This window comes from Pantherophis guttatus, chromosome 1 (genome assembly GCF_059756535.1).
Source record: "Pantherophis guttatus breed Tessera chromosome 1, ASM5975653v1, whole genome shotgun sequence".
NCBI lineage: Eukaryota > Metazoa > Chordata > Lepidosauria > Squamata > Colubridae > Pantherophis > Pantherophis guttatus.
Window position 1 is genome coordinate 171,259,986 of NC_142063.1, and position 25,183 is coordinate 171,285,168.

The 25,183-nt window shown below is 37.0% G+C and overlaps 1 protein-coding gene across 3 annotated transcripts in view; it reads left to right on the forward strand.

Annotated features, from left to right (window-relative positions):
- The window catches only part of PARD3B (par-3 family cell polarity regulator beta), a 568,533-nt gene that overhangs the window by 187,451 nt on the left and 355,899 nt on the right, over nt 1–25,183 (forward strand). For all 3 annotated transcript variants that reach the window (XM_060688120.2, XM_060688124.2, XM_034431407.3), the window contains exons 6-10: nt 1,814–1,900; nt 6,869–6,994; nt 8,819–9,168; nt 11,322–11,461; nt 12,866–12,994. In XM_060688120.2, the coding sequence (XP_060544103.2) occupies nt 1,814–1,900; nt 6,869–6,994; nt 8,819–9,168; nt 11,322–11,461; nt 12,866–12,994 (832 nt within the window). The remainder of the gene's footprint in view (nt 1–1,813; nt 1,901–6,868; nt 6,995–8,818; nt 9,169–11,321; nt 11,462–12,865; nt 12,995–25,183) is intronic.

Here is a 25,183-nt window from a genome sequence, read left to right on the forward strand (position 1 = left end):
ATCCAAAGAATAAATAATCGTAACCTTACTATGGTTGGCAGAAAGCCCAGAAGCAATTTGCAGTAAACTGATAAGAGAACTAAGATCAGGACGCGAAGGAGAGTGAACAAAGTTGTTCCCAGCAAATTGCCTCAGTCGTTGTCCTTCCTTAAATAGACTAAGGGAGTGGCCAATTAGCCCCAAGCCTTACTCTCAAGGAGACCTCCTGAGGAACCTGCCTTTTGGCAGCTCTGCGCGCCCGTGCATCGAGAAGAGGCTTCTCCTCTTCTTCCTCTTCACTTATGGGAGCTTTTGGAGGTTCTGAAGGCCCTGTCTGAATACCCGCCTCTGGCACCATATCTTCTCCAGCCTCCTCATTGTTTGACTCGAATGCCAGTTGCACAGGCTGCTGGCACAGCACCACACCAGCCTCCTTGCTGTCGGAATCAGCTACTAGTTGCACAGGCCGCTGACGGGCCACAATAAGGAGTGACTTGACTTTGTTTGTGAGAAGCTGGCAGGGAAGTTCGCAAAATTCATTCAGTTGACGCTGTACCCTTTGTAATTGCAAACTGGTTACAAGTGCTTGAATTGCGATCACATGAGCACAGGGAATCTACAAAGGCCATAACTTCACGGAGCAGTCACAAGCCTTTGAAAGTTGCTGAATGAGTGGTCATAAATTGAGGGCTATTTGTATAGGTCTACCTTCATACATATACCCTCTAAAAGCTTTGGAATAGGCTACATAGACATTAAAAATAAAATAACAATTTGTTCTTTATATTAAAGATATTGAACAGGAAATGGATTCTTTGGGTGTTCTACACCTCTCTGTGAGAGAGTAGAATGAGTGGAGTAGGAGTCCATGGTTCTATAGTTATATCTCATTTGATATAATATAAAGTATTATGTCCTTTTCATCTTCCCCTCCTCCTCCCCCACTAGAATTTGTTTTTTAAAAAAACCCAAATATTTTTGGTTTATTATTCCATCTTCAAACAGACATATATAAAATAATGTAAAGTAAAAATAATTTTCTCCAAAATTGCTAAATCACATATCTCTGAAATCCAGTCATTTATGTTATGGTATTTTCAATTTCCTAAGGATTATTCTTTTTGCTATTATTATAGAACACAAAAAAACCCTGTTGTATTCCTAATAGATCTAAAAAGAAAACATGAATAGATAAATACAGTCCAATTCATGTAGCACATTTTGCATTTGTAGCATATATCATTATGGGTTTTTTAATAAATCAGATTTGATTCACGTGGACAATTTGAATATTAATTATTTCAATATGTGGATATCCAGTTTTGTTGTGCGTAGGCTTTGTTGTTTTTTGCTTCAAGTCAGCAGGGCTTTGATTCCTAGTGATTGCCTGGACTAGGCCCTGCAGTTTTCTTGGCAAGAGTTTTCAAAAGTGGTTTGCCATTGCTGCTTCCTTCTTAGAGCTGAGATAAAGTGAGTGGCCCAAAGTCATCCAGCTGGCTTTGTGCCTAAGGTGGGACTAGAACTCATGGACTCCAGTTTGTAGTGTAGATACCATAACCACTGTACCAAACTGGCTTTCAAAGGCATATTTAGCAATTAGCAGTATATTGAAGAGATCGTGTAATCTACCTCATAGAGTATACAGAACAACCTTTATGATCTGGCTATTAAAGGGATGGTCTTATGGAATTGCAAGTTGTTAAGAATGACCATTTATTTCAGGGATTGGTAAAAGGTATTGAGGTACAACAAGTGCCTCTTACAAGCTCAGAATAATCTTTCTGCTTGTCTTGCTTTCTTTTGAAGATAATTGATGCTTTTCCCTTTCTTTTAGTGGTGTGACAAGAATCGTAGAGATACCTGGGGAAGGAGGCCCACTGGGGATACATGTGGTACCATACTTTTCATCATTAAGTGGAAGGTAAGGGATTTCCATTATGGAGAAGCAAACCAGTAGAAAAAGTAATCAGATTTTTTTCTCCCAGATATCAGCACCAGTATATACTTAACACAATGTACATATGAGAATCACAATCTTCTTATTTTGTTGAATAGCGAAGGTTCCATTATATAAACCTGAAAACATGAATTAAAATTAATGTTAAAACCAATTCACAATTAAAAGCCTGACTAAAGAGAAGCACCTTTAAAAATTTGTGATCTAGATGTTGAATTAATAATAATAATAACTTTTATTGTCACTGCACCACATATGTACAATGAGATTGGTGGAGCTCCCTCAATGCACCCCCCCAACACAATACAACTCACAGTGGAAACAGAAAACCCCTAACCCAATAAATCATATTAACAAACACCCAGTCCTATTACACCAGTGTGAACAAGTTACACGTTGCGCTGGCCCTGCAAGTCCATCGTACTACGTATTTATGATGTTATTTTGCATTCAGGAGTCTGATAGCCTACGGATAAAAACTGTTCTTCAGCCTGTTTGTGCGGCTGACTATGCTTCTATATCTCCTTCCTGATGGTAGGAGGGTAAAGAAGTGATGACCAGGGTGAGAGTCGTTCCTGAGGATTTTCCTCACTCTTCTAAAGCAGCGAGCCCTAGCGATCTCATCTAGTGGTATCAGGGGACAGCTCACGATGTTTTGTGCTGTGCTCACACCCTCTGTTTTTCTATACGCGGCTGTCAGGCTGGCATGCCATACCGTGATGCAATAAGTGGGAACGCTTTCTATTGTGAACCGGTAAAAGGAGGTCATCAATTGTTTGTGAAAATTGTGAGTATGATTGCTGATTTCACCATAATAAGGCTAATATTCATTCCCCAAACCATCTGTAGGTGGAGGATGGCCCAACTTCTCAAAAGAGAGAGGCTTTCTCTCCTTATATTGAAAGAGCCTAAGAAAGAGTACCTGACTTGATTTGCAGCTATACAGGTTGTTCATTGGGATAGCAAAATATTTGCTAGAAAATTGTTCTAGTGAAGTCTGTCAGATAGACCTCCAATATCAGCTACTGGATATATAGCCAATGACCAAAGAGCAGAACCAAAACTAGCAGGATTATATCCTGCACTTTTCAGCATAGATCATCTACCAAGGTGAGCATAGCTGAAAGGGTAATTTAAATAATCAAGATTATCACTAAATTCACATGCAACAGGATTACAAGGTAAAAGTTCTTTTGATTTGCTTTCCAGGAGGTGTAAAATTTGAGACTGGTTTATCATTGTTCAGATCCCTTATATTATGGATAGGTTTTCTCTGTTTTGTCTCTTTCTTATGGAGGAACAATATTCTCTTCCTGCTAAACCAACGAAGATCATCCCCTTAACCTTAGGGCCAGTCCGGTATGAACAGTTTAATCCAGTGGTCACCAACTGGTGGTCCGTGGACCACTGGTGGTCCACGAGAAAATTTTGGTGGTCCGCAGACAAATTATTTGCATTTTTTATATTTCACTAAATCAGGGGTCCTCAAACTACGGCCCCTGGGCTGGATACGTGCAATGAACGTTTGTGTTGCTGTAGAGAGTCCCCCCACCTTTGGGAGCCTTTTGGTGTGGGTCGGAGGGGGGCAGAAATTCTGACTCGGGGTCTGCTTCAGACTCCTGGTGCTGGGATTTGGGCGAAGGCTGGAGGGAAGCTCCGCTGGTGGTGAAGAACCGGAGGGTGTTGTTCCAGTGGGACTGCATCATGGCCTGGAACTGGCTAATCATCTCAGCCTGCTGAGCCTCCAGGCACCAGTACCTGGCCTTGCACTCCTGCAGATCTTCCCTCTGCTTGGAAAGCCTATGCTCATAGTCCTCAGTGAGGTGCTTCTGTTGAACCTTCTTCTTGGTCAGATCCAATTCGAACTTAGCCAGCTGTTTTGCCAACTCTTTCTTGTGGTGGCTGCTTAGCTCCAACAACTGCTTCCTGTTGGGACCCTAAGGAGTCCAGGTGGGCAGGCGAGGAGTGGCTGGGAGGGGAGGGACAAGTAGAGGCCAGGGAGGTGCCCCTCAACGTGAGTGACATCAAGTTGGCCACACCCACCCAGTCACATGACCACCTAGCCACGCCCATTCAGCCGTCATTAAGCAGATCATATTACTAGTCCGTGGGATTTAAAATTATGAATTTAGTGGTCCCTGAGATCCGAAAGGTTGGGGACTCCTGGTTTAATCAGCTTGGAAGGGCAAAGACTGAAAAAGCAGATTATGGCTTTAATCTCTTTATTCGATGTACTGACATGCTTGAGATTTACTATGCAGAATCCAATAGGCCAAATGATAGCTGAAATTACAACCCTGTCACCTAACCCAACATGGAATTCAGATTGAGGTTGAGCTGATGAGCTTCCTTTGTAAAGAATGATGTAGATTCCTGGTGATGCCACTGGTGACACATTCATACAGCTTTCTTGGCAATAGAATAGTAGTGGTTTGTCATTGTCTTTTCCTGAAATAAACTTCCCAGTATATCCTACAACTTTGTCAATAACATATAGTTTAAAAAATCTTAGCTTTGGTTTTTAATTAGACTGTTTGGATCATTTGATAAAACCCAGAAAACTGCTATTGTTTTCAAAATTTCCTCAGTAATTTTGAACCCAAATTTAGCATGGAGAGCACAACAAAATTTTAATAAAAGCATCCTTTTCATTATAACAATGATATAGTCAACATTTTAGTGGTGAATATCTCCATTTCATGTGAGGTATTTAAATATTTCTAATAAAACTTTAAAGGCAATCTATAGATAATCCAAAGAACAAAATAAATAGGGAGGCACACAAGTAACTGTAATTCCAAAATGTAAGAAATCAAAGCAAATAAAAATATGTTGTTCAGTCATGGCCTAAGTAGAAATGAGTATCATTAGCATGACAGTACTAAGACCAGTTGTCTCATGTAAATTTGCATTAGCACTGCTGTGGTTGGATCTCCATCTTCTAGAAATAGGTGAAGCTTATTTTTGAGGAAAATAATTACCACATATATAAACTGAACTTCTGCTTCACAACTATATCCAGTAGACTTTTAATGTTGTAAATCTGGATTTTCACTGGGTATGCTAACCATCTGGTATAGACTGGATATTACTTTCTGCATCAACAATTTTACTGCTTGGGCCTGTTGCAATATCCCTGCATTTCAAAATGTTCTCATGTAGGTTAACTGGACTGATAAACTCAAAAATTCTGGAACTGGAAGAGGAAATCAGTAGGAATGTTAAGTGCACGTGGAAGTAATTTAGGCATTCATAAAGAAGACCATTGCTTCTCTCATCCAGATTTCTTTAGGAGCCAAGTCCTCTATATCTTTTTGTGAATATTTACAAATGTATATGCAGGTGATGGAGGGAAGCATAGTTTTAAATTAAAGCTTTTATCTAATAGTTGAAATTTCTAGGAGAAAAAGAAAAGTTTTTCAAAGAATTTAAAGTAACATCACAGCCTTTCAGCATCATAAATAGATATTAAAAGAAATATTTCTTTGTACATAGTTCAGAAAAGTTCCTCTAGCTATTAAGTGGTTTGTATTGGCAGACATGATACTCAGATGCATCACTGAACAGACTCCCATTCTTCCTATGGGTAAAGATTCCCAATTTCTTCACTTTTTTCTAAAATAATACACATTTGCTAATATGCCCTATGTGCTCTTCTTGTCATACTCTGCAGGCCAAATTGGGATGGGGAGATTGCCAGACTCCAACAATGTTGGACTTTAAAAGTGAACACTATGATCTTAAAGTACACCTGTAAACAAATGAACAATTAATGTGCTTCCCTATTTTATTACTACTGCATTGCACCTGTAAACAGGTGGACCCCTGCATTTTTCATTTTTTTCATTTTTAAGATGTAGAGTATATTACTGTAATTCATCCATGAGATGAAGAGTGTTGAGTGACTATATAGTCAATCAACAAAAGCCTCACCTTCTATCTCCTCCAGCAGAAATGAAGTCAGGGACCTCTCGTGATTACACACCCCTTTTTGCTTAGAAATCATACCTCTGTCCGGACCTGATATTGGAATTTTCCCAACAGCCAACAGCCTGAATCTACAGCCACTTCATCTTGTTGGGGTTGAATCTCAACCTGCTTCTTCCCATCTACATCTTTACAATTTAAGATAAAGGGTCAAGATTTTCACCACAACTCATGTATATCCTAGAATGGAGATGCATAACTGAATATAGAATATTTCTATAGAATAACAAATTAAAATATTGGGGGAAATAACTTTTGTGAGACCTTACATCTCTGACTCTTGATTCCACATCCCAGCCAAAATCCCAACTGAAGTAGGCCCAGATACAATGTCATTCAGATAAATCTGGAGTTGTGAGGCCATTCCTATCTCTGTCACTTCACCTGGAAAAAATACTTTTGAAATTGACCAATAATTTTCAGGCTTTTCAAGCAAATAAAATGATTTCTAAATACTCTTCTTGTCTGTCTATCTTTAGGCAGAAAGGGAATTCGCATCCTATAAGGAAGTACTAAACACACACACACACACACACACACACACACACACACACACACACACACTCCTTCATCCAGAAGGAAGAAAGTTCACACTTGTCCAGATCTTCAAAATCAACAAGTGAAAAATTATCCAAAGCAGGACAAAAATAAAATATACTACATCATAATATTCTGCCCCAACACTGGCATCTTAGGCAAAGTGGATTCTTGCAGCTCCCCAGCATTCTGTATACAGTATAGAGATGCTGTAGGAAGTAGGAAGAAATTCATATCGTTTTATTTTGCACAGATACAGTGAATTAAGTAAACACTCAATGGCCTGAAGGGAAAAGAAGAATCTGTGAAAATGATCTATTTTTTCAAAGAGCACAGAAGCAAATATTGAGTCACAACCTGGTACAGATGATTTAAAGTTCCCTTAAACGTATTTTACATTTCCTCCAGGATTTTAGGACTCTTCATCCGTGGTATTGAGGAAAATAGCCGGTCTAAGCGGGATGGACTTTTCTATGAAAATGAATGCATTGTGAAAATTAACAATATTGAACTTGCAGATAAAACCTTTGCACAGTAAGTTCTTCTTCATTTTCCTTATTTTTTTCTTGGATTAAAAAAAAAAAATCATGTTCACTGAAAATCAATCCAAAGTTCCAAAAGTTAAACAATTGAACAAAATAATTTAGATATTTCTTTTTTCTCTTTATAGTGTATAGCACTAATATTTTTCAAGTACAGACGTCCTGGAACAAAAGTATTTTTTATTTATTTTTGTCCACCTTTATTATTTTTATAAATTACTCAAGGTTTTAACCAACCTACCTTTCCTGTCTTATTTTTCCCACAACAACCCTGTGAAGTGAGTTTGACTGACAGATTGACTGGCCCAGAGTGACCTATCTGGCTTTCATGCTTATTTCCTCTTGCTATATACTCAAATCCTTTTTCTTAATCTGAACATTTTACTAGTATTTTGTAATATTTCTTTAGTAATCAATCTAAAAACTTCAAAGATTGTTCTTAATAAAGAATAATAAACATCATTAATCCATCTTTTTTAAAACACAAAGAACTCAATTAACAAACTCTTCATTAGTTTTATTTCATGAAAATTAGGTATTTATTTTTAAGGCAGTTTTTCATTTTTTGTTCCAACAATATCCAAATTACGTGCATTTCTTTTAAAACTAGACTGTTTTTATTATTCCTAAAGTTCACAGGATGTCTATTCATTTTTCATATGCAGTTATCTTAGTAGGAGTTTTAGACAAATTTTGTCTAATATGTCTCTCTTGAAATTTGAATATATGTGTACAAATACAAGTACAGAATATATGTAGTCAAAGCAATCTTAGAAGAGATATTTTATAAATGACATATAATGATAAAGGTAAACATTTCCCCTGTCCAGCTGAGTCTGACTTTAGGGGGTGATACTCATCCCTGTTTCTTAGTTGAGGGAGCCAGCATTGTCAGAAGACATTTCCATGGTCATGTGGTCAGCATGACTATATGCCAAAGTACACGGAATGATGTTACCTTCCCACCGAAGTGGTATCTACCGGTATTTATCTACTCACATTTGCATGCTTTTGATCTGCTAGGTTGGCAGGAGCTGGAGCAAGTGGCAGGAGCTCACCCCACCACATGGTACTCAAGTCTCAAAATTGGGGTATCAGCTTTCCAGCTGACAAGCTCAGTGTCTTTAACCACTGAGCCATCCTGCCCCCTATAAATGACATAATAAGCACTATAAAGTGAATTGTCTTTACTGATTAATTAGAAATATTCCATATATGTAGTCATCATTTTACAGCTAGCCATTTAACAGCAGTTCACAGTCACGGCCTCAGAATGGATCCTTTACACCTCATAAAGCATTTTCAGGTATTGGAAAGCATTATGCCCCCTCCCCGGTCCATGACCACATTTTGTGTGCATGACAACCTGTTCAGGTTTACAACTGGATGCCAGATGCCCTGTGATCATGCAATTGCCATTTGCAATCTTCCCTCCTGTTTTCCCCAGAAAATCAATGGGATGCTGGCTAAAAAGCTTCCAATTAAATGGGATGTTGGATTGAGGTCTGTTTCCTTTTGTGCAGGTAGAGGAAAATCCTCCTGTGTGCTGGAGGAACAGACATGGTTAATGGACTAATACAATATCGCATCTCCTCTCTGTTTGCATCTCGCTCCCTTCCTTCCCCTCTTTGTCAATTTTTAACCAGTTTTAGTGTTACTATTTATAGTTTTAATGTTTTATATTGGTGTTTTAGTGGTTGTAAACCACCTAGAGTCACATCTAGGTAAGATGAACAGGATATATGTTCAACAAATTAATTAATAAGCAGTTACACTGCTTAATTGCTGAGACTATTTTATGTTTTTTTTCCCCAAGAGCACAAGATCTTTTCCGCCAAGCGATGAAATCTCAAAACATCATCCTGGAAGTTGTTGCTTCATATGGCCGTGAACAATATGAAAAGTCAGTCATCGCACCATTGTACTCCCCAAATAAAGCTGATCATATTTCCAAAGGAAAGTTTCCACCTGCAGCCCATCCAAAGCCGATGATGAAAGACCCAGATTTCTCTGAAGCAAACAATCTAGAGACTGGTACACATGCATCTTCCAAGAGTCCTAACTTCTCAAGAATTAATAGGAAACCTCCATCACCATCTTTATCCCCATTGATGGGGTTTGGCAGCAAGAAAAATGCAAAGAAAATAAGGATTGATCTCAAAAAAGGTAATGGTTATGAGTTGTTAATACTTTCTAAATATGATTTTTTTTACATATGGTTGATGTGGATGTATAAATTTGACATTCATTGCAAAAACAGTTGGCATGCTATTGGAAACAGAAACAAGTGAGCACTTATGCACTGGAGGCAGCTAGTAAATAATAGCTTCCATGTATCAACCGGTATTTTTAAAAAAGTATGGTATCATTATATAGCAGACATTGCATTTAAAAATCTTTCCAGTTGGACTTCCATTACTTTTAAAGTTATTTTTATTTTCAGTCAACAAAGATTATGTCTGCTGGAATGTTATAATAACATGAAATAATAACTTGATACCGCTATACTGATAAGATTTAGTTGAATAATTTTCAGTATTTCATTGTACAACACTGGATGTTAAGGTTTTAAGAAGACTTCTTATGGAATGTTCAGTTTCTACAGTGAACCAGTGTTCCCTGAAATCATATTACAGAACAGAATTAAGAGAATTTAGTTTGAAGTTTGAACACTGAATTATTGAAACAAGATACATGTTAAATTCAAAGCCACACATCTGTCAGATTAAAAAGGTCAACAATTTACTTCTTCTCAAAGCCCACTTGAGAATGTTCCATTGAGGATTAGGATAGTCTGTGGATAAGTCTGACACAGCTGACTATTTACTTAAACACTAAATGGTTTGCCCATGGCTCAGTTTCTACTTATTTCAATGTTTTTGTCCATAAAGTACTCCAAGAAAGTAAAATAAAGAAATAATGTATAAACTAGCAATTAGAAAGATTTGATATTGCACCAGTTTCGAAACTTTAAACCTTTTCACTTAAAATTATTCCACATTCCATAAAAATATATCACAGACTTACTCTGAGTACAGCTAGGAGCAAAACTGTTTAAGGAGGTGTCACATTCTTTTTCTTCTCTTTCTGTCCTTCTGTCTTATGCTTATGTATATGTTGTTACTAGGTGTTGGCTGCAAAGAACTCCTTGCAAAGTCTGCATGTAGAGATCACAATTAAAGACAATTTCAAGCTGTATTCCATAACATACTTCAGATATTTCAGATTTCAGATAAATCTCCCCCAAATGAGTTTAAAAAGGTTGGGCTGGAGCTGGTAAGCTTCTGGTGAAGTCCTCTAATAAATTCTGTTTTTATCTGTTTTAAGTTTTTATCAAAGAAAGCTTTCCTTTTCAGTTTTGTGTCTATGTTAGGACTCTGCTCTAAGCTACTGAGATCTAAAGCTAGCAAAGATGCTTCAGATACAGTGTGGGCACTACAGTTATACCTGTTGTTGCATCAGACCTACATGGTAGCTACATGAGGCTCATTTTAGTTATGGAAATGTTCAGCCTGTGGTTGCCACTTCTGCAGTGTCTCATGGACTCAAGCAAACACTTTTTGGAATCCACAAGGTTACCATAAAAGTCCAAGAGAAAGGAAAGCTCCTTTCAGGAACCACCAATAGATACAGTGAGAGTGCCCACACCAGAGCTGAAGCGTTTTGGCCCATTTGGACTTCAATACTGCACCCTGTAATAATAATGTAATAAATTAGGTCAATTAGGTCCAGTGATTAAATATACCAGGCTACAAACCAGTAGGCTATATGTTCTAATCCCGCCTTCAGCATGAAAGCCAAGTGGGTGATTTTGGGTCAGTCACTCTCTCTGTCTCTCTGCTTAATTCACCTCACAGGGGTGTTGTGGATAAATGAATAGGAGGAAGGAATATTACATATATTTGCTTCCTTAATAAAAATAACAAAGATGGGGTGAAAGAAATCCCTATTCTTTATGCAGATTAAAAAATTTCAGATATTTTTTCTATTCTTTCGACCTTTTCTAATATAATACGTGACTAAAGCTTGTGTTCATTCATTGAGTTACTGCATGCTTTTCATAAGAACAACATACAGAATGGAAGTGGGCAAGCATATGTTAAAGAATTTGAAGACACCAGATGAAAGAAACACTTTGTTGCTGCACAGAAAAGATGAACAGGGTGTCCTAATTCAGCACTAAAACAAGGAATGGATCCTACTATTCTTACTTAATTGAAAACAAACCCATTTTTAATTTAAATATTAAAGCTTTGGAGAACAGCCTTCTGTTAATTATTGGTTGCCTCATATTTACAGATACTTCTTCTATTCTTTAGGATCTGAAGGACTAGGTTTTACAGTGGTCACCAGGGACTCCTCCATACACGGTCCTGGCCCTATATTTGTAAAGAATATTTTGCCTCGAGGTGCAGCAGTTAAAGATGGCCGTTTGCATTCAGGAGACAGAATACTGGAGGTTGGAAATCTATTCCTCAGCACATATCTTACTATTAAGTAATTAAACACAGTATTTGGTGAGGGCCATTATATGATGCTTTTTCGACTGATACAAACCTGTTTAATGTAAAACATAGGCTCAAGTGAATTATAAAATACTCATAATAACCAATTTATTTGCAGTTTTGCAAATATAACTGCTTACTGCATTTTTTTTTTTTACCAAAACAAGGTTATCATCTTCTTGCCCTATTGCTCTAGATAATTGTTAGCTTTATAATCTGAAGATGAGGTCAGGTTTCTTGGATATTCAAAGCCTATGCTTACATTCATGATACTTTCCCATTTTTGCTTTTAAAATTTGGCTGAGCAAAATTGGAAATTTGTAATTCAGAAGTAATAAATGCTCCCTGGATATCCCACCTCTAAGAGATGTAAAATCTTCCTAAATATGCTAACTTTAAGGTTCAACCAATTATGGCTTTCCAGATTCAGACATTATGGATGATATTGATTATTTGGATCTATTGAAACTGATGCAATTGTTCTGTAAAAGAAAATCTTCCCAACAATATTCAAACAGGTTTTGGATATATTTGTTAAATATGTTTCTCACATAATGTGAAAAAAAAAAGCACAAAGCAAGTTTCTCTCAGTATACTTAGCATGCTACAGCTAGAAAGACCCTTTCCTAACAATTCACCATACTTTATTTGGCAAAGGTAAATAGATACCGTGTTTCCCTGAAAATAAGACCCACCTGGAAAATAAGCCCTAGTATGATTTTTCAGAATGCTCATAATATAAGCCCTACCCCCAAAATAAGCCCCACTTAAGATTGTCAGCCCAACGGATGCATTTATTTCCTTGAAAATAAGCCCTAATGCAACTAAAATTAATATAAAACCCGATCTTATTTTTGGGGAAGATAATCTGCAATTCTGGATGAAGTCAAATCATACCTAAGTAAAATGACATTGTTGGAAAGAAATCAAAATTAGAAATCAACATTCAAGTTTAATCATTGTGACATCTGGCTTGGGTGCAAAATATTTTGAAGTATGTCTTATGTGATAGGCAAATTTAATGCTCCATTCTTACATCTTCGTCAGCATTTTCCTTAAATTTCATCCAATGAAACCATAAGCAACCCTTCAATAGCCCCATGCTTTCTTTCATTGGAGGATAGGGTGGGGTTGAAGTCGTATTCTTTCAGGGAATATCAGTAGATATACTGATATATAAATTGTTGATATGTCACTGCTAAAGAAGGGAAGGAAACTTTGAAACATCGGCAAAATGGATGGCTCAGATGGTTTAGGCCCCTAATCCTCAATTTGATACTATGTAGATTAAATTGCTCAATATTTAACAATATATTGTTAACAATTTTTGCTAACTTGCTCGTTTATGGTGTTATTAGGTGAATGGTAGAGATATCACTGGCAGAACTCAAGAAGAACTTGTAGCTACTTTGAGAAGCACAAAACAAGGAGAAATAGTTTCCCTGGTCATTGCTCGCCAGGAAGAAACCTTTCTGCCCCGAGAACTGGTAATACTCTTTGTAAAATAAACTGTGTGGAAAAGTATCACTGTTTATTAAGTAGTTGAAAATGTTAATGTAATGAAGATTTTATGAAGTTACAAAATTCTTTGACAATCAGAATAAGAAGTTGGAATTCTCTTATCTAGATGAAGACATAAAATCAGTATAATGTACCATAGTACTATTAAAATTAGGAGGTTATATAAATTTATTGTATTTAATGTTAAAAAGTATTTATGATTTTTTTCAAATGCTAGTTTGATAATTTTTGCTATTAGCAAGAGTAATTGCCTTTCATTCTGTTAACATGTAGTGTAGTACATCTTCCTCCTCAATAGATTTGTCCAGACACTTATTTAATCTTCGACTTAAAACCATTTGTTGGTGACTGTTCAAAGTTAAAATGGCTCTGAAAAAAGTGACTTATGACCATTTTTCACACTTATGACCATTATGCTCACATGATCAAAATTCAGATGCTTGGCAACCGACTCATGTTTATGATGGTTGCAGTGTCCTGGGGTCATGTGATGAAATTTTGGCACAAATTATGACAAACAAAGTCAATAGAGAAAGCCAGATTCACTTAACAACCATGTGGCAAGGAAAGTTATAAAATGCAAAACTTACTTAACAATTGTCTCACTTAACAACAGAAATTCTGGGCTCAATTGTGGTCATAAGTTGAGGACTACCTGTAATATTACTACTTCCTTATACTACTATTATACTACTATTCAAAGACAACAAATAAACCTGGAAGTTATGCTCATCTAGATAAAGATCTACACCATGCTTCTCACTGTTTCCCAATTATGACTTCCAGTGATGTGGTTCTTAGATGTGCATCCTACACTTCATTCAGCCAATCATGTTCAGAAAGCTCAGTTTTACCAGTTTACATTACATCACAATTTTAGTCTCCTTCATCTTCTTCCTTGTATATGCATAGCAAGAAACAAGGAAGCAATGAAGGAACAAAAATGCAAGACCATCTGTGTACCAATTCACCCTTCACCGAAACTGTCCATACAATATATACCAGGTTGTACTGAATCGGAAGAATAGGTTAACTTTATATTTTAAAATGTAAGGATGTAATGTTTAAAATATTTCATAATTTCTCGCATGTTACTTTGCCAATGATCTGCTGCAAAACAGCTGTTTACAATTAGAAGTTGCCTTGCCTAAACAGTCCATAAAGTGACAGAAATGTCTGTCACTATTCAGAAGATATTTTTTCTGGAGTAGCTGCCATCTCAAAAAAAATGTAAATCTCGTGATTTCCTCTTTGTTGTTTTGATTCTTAAAAAATACTTTAAACTTAAAGCATAAAGGAAGACCAGTACATCCTGTCTTTATCTCATTCTTCTCTTCTTGAATGAAAATAAACTCCAGTAAGACTCTTCCTTTTCTATTTCTTAAGAAATTGTGTTTAGTTTATTGCTTTTACTATTATATGAAAATCATCTAAGACTTTATATCAATTACTGTGCATGATTTTCTTCCCATTATTTTTGCTTATTTGTTTGCCCTCCTTTGATACTCCAGTCTATTTTGAACTGACCATTATTGTAATGAGAGGTTACTATGGACTGGTATTCCTATCAAAAAAAAGTAGACATTCTACAGAGTGATTTAATGTATGTAGTATATATGTAAGTATGCATGCATACATTTGTAGCTTCTTTTTAATTTTGTTAAGTCTAGACTAATTAAATACGTGAACTTAACCTTTTTGATGGATTGATAATGGAGTTTGCTGTTTGCCTGCTGAAATGCTAAATTTAAGCTAACTTTGAAATTTGAAAAACAATTTTATCTTGCAGTTTTGCTAGTTGGCATCTTTATTCGGGTGAGCAGTATCTTTAGGGGGAGATCCTCCTTCCCTCCACATAATGAATGTGCAACAATAAAAATATAATACTATAATAAAATGAAACAGTTAAAATCAAAGCCAAACTTAAAGCTAATTAAAATAATTAACAATTAAAAGCTTGGCAAAAAATGAAGCAGTTTTTTCATCTTCCTAATTACTGGAAGAGTGGTAGCCAAACACACCTCTTTGCAAAATGCATTCCATAGCCTGAAGAAAACCCTTTCCTTTTAGTTCTCTTCAGGAGAGCCTCTTCTGTTCATCTTTGTAACAAAGATCCCTACTTGGCCAAAATAAAAGGCTCCTTTTTACAGAGTTTCAGAATAATCTACAAATGCCAGGAGGGAAGAAAAGCTAAGGCTAGTGGGCAATATAGTTCAGAATATTTTTTTTTTTTTACTGAAATGATAAAGCCATTTAACATCACACAATGAACCTTGGTGGGTCACAACAACCAATAAAAACTGCAATATAAAACTAATCTGTCCCTTTCCATCAGGCACCAGACAACCTCTCCTATGAACTCCTTGACTCAGCCCCAACCTAGGTCAAGGTTTAGGAGAGAGACATCCAAATTAGAAATCAACATACTGTTTTCTTTTTATCCCCCAGTCTACTTTGGAGGAAACAAAAGCACAAGGAATACTTGCATTGCTCTCTATCCCCTTGTTTCTAATCAATCTTCAGAGTTTTTAGAAATTTATTTTTAACTAATCTTAATCAAGGTTCTTTGAATATACTATCTTGATCACTGGAAAAGTAACTTACTCCATTACTTACAAATATGTGAAGGTTCCTGGTGGTGGCATCTATTGTGATGAACACCTTTCTGATATGTATGGATTATTTATTATTCCATTGTTTACAGGTGCAATTTAAGACTCAGGTTCATCCAGAATTTAAATATATTTAATTTTTTAAATTTTTTTCTCTCTCATCAATTTTAATGTATATGCTTTGTTTTATTTCATTTATTGTCACTCTTTGGGGAGTTCAGCTATTATATAGGGATTGGGTCATATTTAGATAATGTTTAGATTTGGGTAGATATACAAGTAAATATACATGACACAAAATGATGGTTTACTATTTCAGACAGTTTTCCTGGGCAAGAAGGAAGCCCATCTGAACAATGGTAAAATAAAAAGAAATAAGTATATTCACCACGATGGTTTCACTTGAACAGATGATTGTTGTCTTTATAATTTTGCTCTCACGATGCACTTGACATAGATAGTGCGGTTGTACTGGAAAAAAAATATTTGGGAGGCCTTTCTGTAATTACCTTTCTGTAATTGATATACTGTATTTTTCGGACTATAAAACGCTCCAGACTATAAGGCACACCTAGCTTTTGAGGAGGAAAACAAGAAAAAAAAACTGCCTCTGCCTCCCAGCAATTTACCTTCTTGCAGCAAACAACAAACACCCTGGTCAGCTTCAGCACAGCCTGATTTAGCATGAGCAGTTGATTGGCGGTTGGATCTGCATCCTGGAATACTGCCTATCAGCTGTTTCAGGCTGCAAGGATTGCCACTGCCCATCGCCACTGCCACCTATTGCCGCCTCTATGTGCTCCATTTTTGGCCTCCTCACGTCCCATTTTCGGCCTCCACCCACCCCATTTTCGGCCTTCACACATCCCATTTTTGGCCTGTTCCAGGTGGTGGGGATATGCCATGGCAGCGGGAATCCCCACCGCCTGGAATAGGCCAAAAATGGGGCACACAGAGGCAAAAAATGGGGTGTGCAGAGGCCAAAAATGGGACACGCAGAGGCTAAAAATGGGGTGCGTGGAGGTGGCAATAGGCGACAGCAATGATGGGCAGCGATGGGTGGTGGCGATCCCCTTGGAACAGCTGATAGGCGGTATTCCAGGAAGCAGATCCAAACGCCAATCAGCTGCTTGTGCTAAATCAGGTTGTGCTGAAGCTGACCAGGCTGTTTGCAGTTTTCGGCAAGGAGGCAAATTGCTGGGAGGCAGAGGCTGAAGGGTGGGAGCCAGCGTGTGGGCGGGGCTTTGGCAACATTTGCTGTATAAGATGCACAGACATTTCCACCCACTTTTGGGGGGGGACGGAAGTGCGTTTTACACACCGAAAAATACAGTATATTTACTACTACTAGGTTATAAACAGTGACTCCTCTGTTTAACTGTTGCATATTAAGGCACTCTAGGAAACTGCATTTTTATATGAGTAATCAAAGCCATTTAGAATCATAGTTATATTTATAATTTCTGGGTGTACATTTAATCCATGAACTAAGGATTAATTATCTTTCAAGAGGACAAGTTGCTCCTCACTGGTTTAATAGCGATCTCAGAAGGCAAGAGACACTGGATAGTTTCAATCTGGCCTTCAGTTAAATTGCTTTTTATTTCTTTCGAAGAGTGATGCACAGGTGTTAGGCCTCATAATACTGAAGATATTTGAATTCTAATGCAATATAAAATATAGCTCTGTTTACTCATTCTACAGCTATATAACAGAACACATTTAATACCATACTGGCTGAAAAAAAGGCTCAATTGTTTAGGCATACTGCAACATGCTTTAAATCTGCTGATACCTGAAACTAGGATGGTTGACATTGTGTGCTAAAATGTTAGTAATAGTCTTGATTTTCATCTTAAATATATGGTAGTATTGTCTATTCTTTTTACTATCATAAGACACGTATACATTTTACAGGTGTTGTGACCCAGGCCCAAGTAGTTAGTATTAAATACAAACAGTTCGAAAACAAACAGACTTTATTAGAACAGCTGAGAATTAACTCATTCTCAGCATAGTTCAAATTAAATTAGAGCAAATTCTTCAAAACACCATTCCTCAGTTTATCACTGACCTTGGGATAATTAAGCAAACTGCCAAAGGCTTTTCTTGGCAAAAGTTTAGAAGCAGAAGATGCTGACAAGAAATGAATACAGTGAAACAAGAAGCAATTCTCTCAACGTTGTTTTTCGGCAAAGAGGCCAAGAGCCATTGCTGGTCTTTTAAGCCTTATAGGAGGGGCCAATCATCTCTTGGCCCTACTCCCGAGTCGTCCTCTCTGCTTTATCTGCTCCTACCTTCTGGCAGCTCTTCTCATAAGTTCAGTAAGAACAGGCTCCTCCTGTTCCTCTGCCTCTCTACTGTCAGCCTCTGGAGGCTCCGAAGTCTGCACATCACTTCCCGATGGTCCTGGCCCCATCTCTGCCTCCGACACAGAGCCCTCATCCGGGCCTTCCCAGCCTCCAGGACTGGCCCATGTTCTTCCTCAGCCTCATCGCTGTCTGACTCTGCTGCCAGCTCCGTAGGCTGCTGGCGGACCACAATAACAGGCAGAAAATACGTGGAAGGAATAATACAGATTTTTTTGTTACTTGAGTGGTCTTCTGGGCAATAGGATAATTTAGTCTGGATAATATGTTCAGGGAAGAAAGTCAGGAAAATAAAAGGCATAAAATATGCCGACTGCTAAAGTCCCTGAGCTTTTACTTCAGCCGCAGCCCTGGGGTTTCCAATGCTGAGTGCCACTATGTAGGGTGGCCAAAGGAGCATAGATTGAGGAAAAAATAGGTCTGGGGGGGAGTTGAGGTGTCCCTGTGATCGTAAATGTCCTTCCAGATGTAAATGAGATGGGTCTGAATTTTGTTCACATGGTTCTTGGGATGCTGCAGGGCACGAGTTGTAAGTCCTTTCGTTCAGCATCATCATAACTTCAAACTGTCATTGAATGAATGGCCATAAATCTAGGAGTATCTACTGATTGCAGTGGCTAATAGGTTAATAATGAGAATTAGTGTCCCTTCAGATGTTCCTGAGATAAATCTCTCAGCATTCACCATTTACACTGCTAGGTTGGTTTGCTAACAGTTATAATTCAGCAACATTTGAAGAGTTACAGTTGTCCAGTATGCTCTGAAAATAACTTTTGAAATCTTCCATCCTTCTTTTAAGGATTTATTTTTTTTACAGATTATATTTATATGTAGATAATGCAATTTTAGGAATATTGCATACACAAAAGACACATATATTGCCCTATTTTAATAAATACATAAGTATTAATCATATATAACACTATTTAGTGTAACAGCATAGTTTCTTTTAGGCTAATAATGTATTTCAAGATTAATATTTTGTGATTCCTTTGCATTTTCACTAACCATTTCCCTCTTTTTCTCCTTGAAACAATCTTGATGAGCCATAGCTCATGTAGATATACACCTACACATAGTCCTTGCTAACTGACCACTCTTCAGAGAATGTTCAAAGTTGTGATGACACTGAAAAACTGGGACTTGTGACCAGTCCTTTAAATTCTGGCTGACCCAGCACCCACTCACCTGTGATTGTAATTCAGGCACTTGGTAACTCACTCCTACTTAAAACATTTGCAGCATCCTATGGTCACATAATTGTCATTTGTCACCTTCCCACAATGGCTTCCCATAAGCACAGACAATGGGAAAGTCAGTAAAGGTCACAAGTTGCTCTGGTTAGTCCCCCTGACTTTTGAGCGCTTGGACTGCACTGTTCACTTCCCACTGTTCCTGGGCTTGCACTGCGTCTCATGATCCACTTAAGACTTTCCTTCACTAATGCTGCGCCATCTGTACCTCAGCCTTCCTATACTTCCACTCTGCTGTGCCATCCATTCCTTGGTCTTTTGCTACTCATACCCTGCTGCACCGTTCCCACTCCACCCTTTCAGACAGAGGGTCATGTCATACCAAACACCCTCTGGCCTTTTGGCCTTTGCACCCTACCACACTACCCATCCCCCAGCTTTCCTGTGCTTGCACCCTGCTGTACCATTCCTCTTTGTCCTCTAGTGCTCTTGTGTGGCCTACATCAGGTCTTCCAAGCTCTCTCCTGGCCTCCCCCAACTCCTGCAGTGGTCTTTCTTATCCCCTTGCAGCATCTCCACAGTATTGCCGTTCTCCTTACCTGACCCTTCCCACTTAACGACCCACAATTCCTTTAGTTACAATGGCAGTTGGGAGTACTGGGGTGGTTGTTGTTAAGGTATGTGTTCAATGATGTCATACTTTATGACATCATTTAGCAATAATAATGCCAGACCCAATTGTCATCACAACCTGGTTACTACCTGTATTAATAAAATAGGGCGATTATATCTGGGCTGCAAAAATCCAAATAACCTTTAGATGGTGGCAGATATACAGAAAATATTAACTCATTTTGTTCTCATCGTGTCAAATTGGATCTGCTTTAACATAATTTTGGGGGAACTTCTGAACGTAAAATAAGTTTTGTGAAACTTTTTTCTGGCGTAGCAAAGGATAATGACTATTGATTGGATTAAAGGATAGGTCTTACTTAAGTATAAGTTCAGCAAACACATATAAAATTGCTATATGAAATGTTTTCATATTATAAGAGCAGTGAAACCCAGATTATTGTTTGAGAATGCTTGAAAATGAATGAGAGAATCTTAAAACTCCTTTGTAAAGATCAGCAAAATATAATTGGAATCAATCACAAACTTTCCTCTTATTATCCACTTAGCCAAATGTTACCGTAATACGTGCCAGCTATTGACAATGTAACAGCTGGGGTTAGTAGCGGGTTCCAAAACTCAGGCTTATTTTAATTTGCTTAATTATCAGACTACAGATTTCCTTGTGATTAATATATTTTATAAAATAGATTTGGTTTTTCAGCTACATAATAAATACCAAGTTGATTTCTCTGAAAATAATTTAAAGATTATGAGGATGGGTAAGGAACAGTTTGATAGTAACCTGATAATATTAACCTGATATGTTTCTTGCTTTTTTTTTAAAAAAAAAAATGAAGAATGAAGAAACATTCAACTGTTCCACTCAAATCAGTTTGATTATCATTTCCAAGAAAGATTGATTATGAGCCTACTTTTTTAAAAAAATCAATTTAAGTATTGTTTCTATTCTTGCTCCAAAGAAAGTAAGACTCTTTTAGTAGAAACTATCAAGTTTAATGCAGCTGTATAAATGTCCTAAGAAATATTAGTGTGAAAGAAGCCTTTGTTGTAATGATGGTTCTATTTATAATTGCATTCCTATCCCATCTTTTTTCCTGACAACTCAATACAGCATAGATTGGGCGAAGGGAGAGAATCCGATCCGGAGACATTTAGTGAATTTTGTAGACAAATGGAAATACAAACTCAGGTTACACATTCACGTACACCCATAGTAGTGTGAATGAATAATAATATTCACCTATATTTGGTTTTGCCTTCATATACATTAATATCTTTTAATATTTGGGGCAGCTTTCAAAGTATAAGTTTCATTGTAAGATTAGGGTTTTTTAAATCCTGAAAAGGATTAAGGTTTTTCCATTAAAAAAGCATAAGTAATTATGTAGGTTCTCAACTGCAATAGCCGCTGGAATTCTCTGGTGATTTCAAATTATGAATCTACTATGCAAAGTTTAATAAAACCATCGATACTGAGTATACAGTTCCTTATATTTTTGAATAGATACTGTATACTTGCACATATGTATGTGAAATGCCGAGAAGTTTTATTTTCCAAAGTGTTACCATAAGGAACATGCTTGTACAGATGGAATAGTAGGGAAAAGTAAACGATCATTTTTTATCTGGTAAGGTGGGCTAAAGAACTTCACATCAGCTTGAATACACCAGCCAAATCTTGAAGAATTGCCCCACTTCCCTCTTTCCTTCTGATATTAGGGTACAACATTTTATAACCATTTGCTGAGCTTCAAGTAGAAGAAATAATATCTGTCATTTTCCCATAATTTTCTAAGTTTTAAGGGATGGAACAGTACAAAGCAAATGTCAACTCAGTACTTAGTACTTATGCTTACAATGTAATAAAAAATACGAAGGGGTATAATCTCAAAGTATTTATGACTGTGCCTGATAGATTGGACTCTGTGGTTTGAGTAGAATACAATCCCAGGAGGCAGGAAGTTGGTAGTTCCCAATCAGTGGGCAGAAGATCATTGGTTCCTCTTAATCAGAGGCTCCTTAGAAGGTAGAAGATTCTGAAAGTACTGTGTGAATGGACCCCAAATTAAGTGAACAGATTTATTCTAGACCCAAACTGTTAGGTCTAAACACAAGACATGTACGTTGTACGCAGTATGAGAATCATAAGGAGAAATTCAGTTGGTAGACAGCCAAATCATGCACCCAGGAAAGGCTTCGGAAATAAATGACTGTAATGCTTTAACTTTCTTGCAGATTAGATACGTCTAAACATGTTTCTCCCTTAAAATATACCTTTTTGGGGGGTTGAACTAATGTAGATTTCTGCTGCTCTAGACTCAGTAAACAACTTGCCAGCCTGATGGAGTCTTTAAAGCCGATGAAGCTCATTCTGAACTGATTCAATGGAAAGATTTTGGTTTTGCTTTTTTGTTCAACACCTGATAGAGTTTTAGGTTTGGGAGACCACTGAAGTCTTCTGTTGGGATAATACTAGCTAGCCTTTGGCAAGGCAGGTTCTCTCAGTAATCCACCTCTTAGATTTGTTGTTTAGTAAGATCAAAGGCAGGTTGCAATCTTCCTCTACTGGTTAAGCAGCAAAGATACCCACAGCATCATAATTGCTTTTTAAAGACCTTGTTAAATGACTTTGCCTTGGCTGGTGACAGCACCTGGGCTCAGGAACTAACGTGGGGGGGTGTGTGTGTGTTTGGCACTGATTAGTACTTGAATGGTAGATATACTAGTATATCTAGACCCCTAGGCTAGACTAGGAAGTCCAAAAACACCTTGGAAGAAGGCAAAGGCAACTACTTCTGTTGTCAGAAAACTATGGATTTTTTTTCCTGAAATCACCAAGTGTTATTTCACTACTGGGTTTGACTTTAAAAAAAAAATATCTGAGACATATGGGTGCCTGAAAAAGAGGGCTACGTCATTTTTTCCCTTCCCGTCTTTGAGTTCATCTTGGCTCTTGGAAAATGCTTGGATTACCTGCCATTGTCTTGCCAAGGTTTTTTGAAAATGTTTTTTCTTGCTTGACTCCTAGGACTGAGAGAGAGGGACTGGCCCAAAGTCACCCAGTTGGCTTCACTCTTAAAACAGGACTGAAACTCACCCAGCCTCCCAGTTTCTAATATAGAGCTTTTGACCTCTACACCAAAGCACTGCTATCTTAACATCAGTTATTACTAATAAATTTATAAATCAATAAGCATACGAATGTTTGACTTTTACAACATTCATGGTATAATACTTGCCTTTATGAAGGGAGGATTATTTGTTGGAAAGAAAAGAATTAGATTCATTTCTTTATGTGTTGCAGCACCCAGTCTAGAGTGGAGAGCCTTGAAACTAAAACCGTAATTTCGAGAGAAGACACATTGGATAACATGCAGAATCAGATCCATTCTACCAACATTATCATGTTAACGTTCATGGAACATTTTACAAATACCACCAAATTGTTTCTGGGTGGTCAATATTTTAAATAAAAATCAGAAATATAATAGTATAGTGAATTTAAGAGCAAATATTTTATTTTTCAATATTTATCTAAGCTAATGGTTATCATGGATTCAATATCCTGCTTGTTTGAATCACATGTTTTTCCTTTGGAAAAAAATACCAAGGGAGTGTGAATTCATAAGCCTTTGAAAATGATACGTTTTAAAGTCCATTGCCTTTTGCTCTCAGATCTGAATGGCACCCAAGGGAACATGCTTCTCTTATCAGAGCCCAGCAGTCAGGCAAGAGGGCAGCCAGCACGCATTCAAGAGGCCAGGGTTGTGTGTGCTGGTCAAGGACATCTAACAGTTAGTAAAAAGTCTCTGGCTGTGTTAAATAGATGATGTTTCCTTCCTGGTTTTGTGAAGGTTTTTTGGCCCCCAGAACAATAAAGATAACTAAGATAGCCCTTCTGTCAAGGGAGATGTGCATTAGATTACCGTAAATTCACAGTTAGACAGTACAGAGGTCAATGAATGTTGGTATTCTTAGATTAAATAACAAGATTTAATTGAAAAGTGGTCTCGGGAGAGAAAAAAACTAGATAGTATTGATCATACATTAAAATCATCTGGACAGAGAAGGATTTATGCGACAGAGAATATGTTTCATTTCATTTTTAAATAATTGTTAGCAAAGACCAGATGCACATTTTGCTGGATTTCTAAAGTAATGCATCGGAAGTTAGTTTCACATCCCTTCCCTCCAACGATTGGGTTAACAAAATTAGCAGAGTTAGGATTCATACTAATTCCAAATAGACTATAGCTTCTGTTAAATAAAAATGATCAAGTCATCTGCTGGAAACAAAATTTCTTGACCGGTTGAAGAAGATAATTTAGAGAAAGGGAAAATAAGTAGATGACAAAAATCTGGTTTGGCTTACTATTACAAAAATGGTATAGAGCTATGGAGGAAAAGTGAATTAATTATTTATTATTTGGAAACCATTTACAGTTGTCTGATTTGAATCTATGGCAGTCTCATAGAATTCTAGAAGCTTTCTTAGCCTAAATCAAACAACAGTTGAAAGAAAATAATTTAAAAAAAATGAGATTCAACACTGCTCTTTTCTGTGGCTATTTCTATTTTTTAAAAAAATATTTCTAACAAGTTGTTTGTGAAAACAAAATAATAAATCTTAACTGGGATGTTTTCATTTTCAAAGTATACAGAACAGTTTACAGTAAAAGAGCATGGTAGATATGTGTTTTACTTATGGCTTGTCAAAAAGATGGGAATCCAGATAATATATGAATTAATCAAACCAGAATTGTGTTTTAAGAAAGTGTGGGAAAGGTGAATTAAAGATCTCTACTTAGAAATACAAAAAGCAGATTTTTGCTTCTAATGCTTGAAAGAGGGACAGTAGGCGTGTAAGTGTAATGGTAGTGATAATCATCATTTGATTTCTTAATCTTTTTAAGGAAAATGTTTCCTCATAAATCTGCTCTTTATATGAATCAGTATTATTTATACAGAAATGTTCTTTGCATTGCTTTAATAAATTATTATTGCATTGACAGATTGCAGCCAGTACAAAGAATAAAAGTATTTATTAGAGTTTTGATTTACTGGCATATGTAAAATCACGTCATATTTAAATTCAAAAAGTCTTATTCTGTAATCCATTCAAGTCCAGTTGTCAAGTTTCATATATCCTGGATGTAATAAGGGATTGCATTTTTACAACTACAATTATTTGCAGTTGTTTTGGACTGCAGAATTGTCAGGTAATGACAAATAGTATAAAATGGATGGAGATTTATATTTGCAAATCTTCTTGCCTAATGAGTTGAAGTCCAGATCACTTGCAAATGAGGTATTTCACATGGTTTATCATGTGCTTAGTGTTTTCT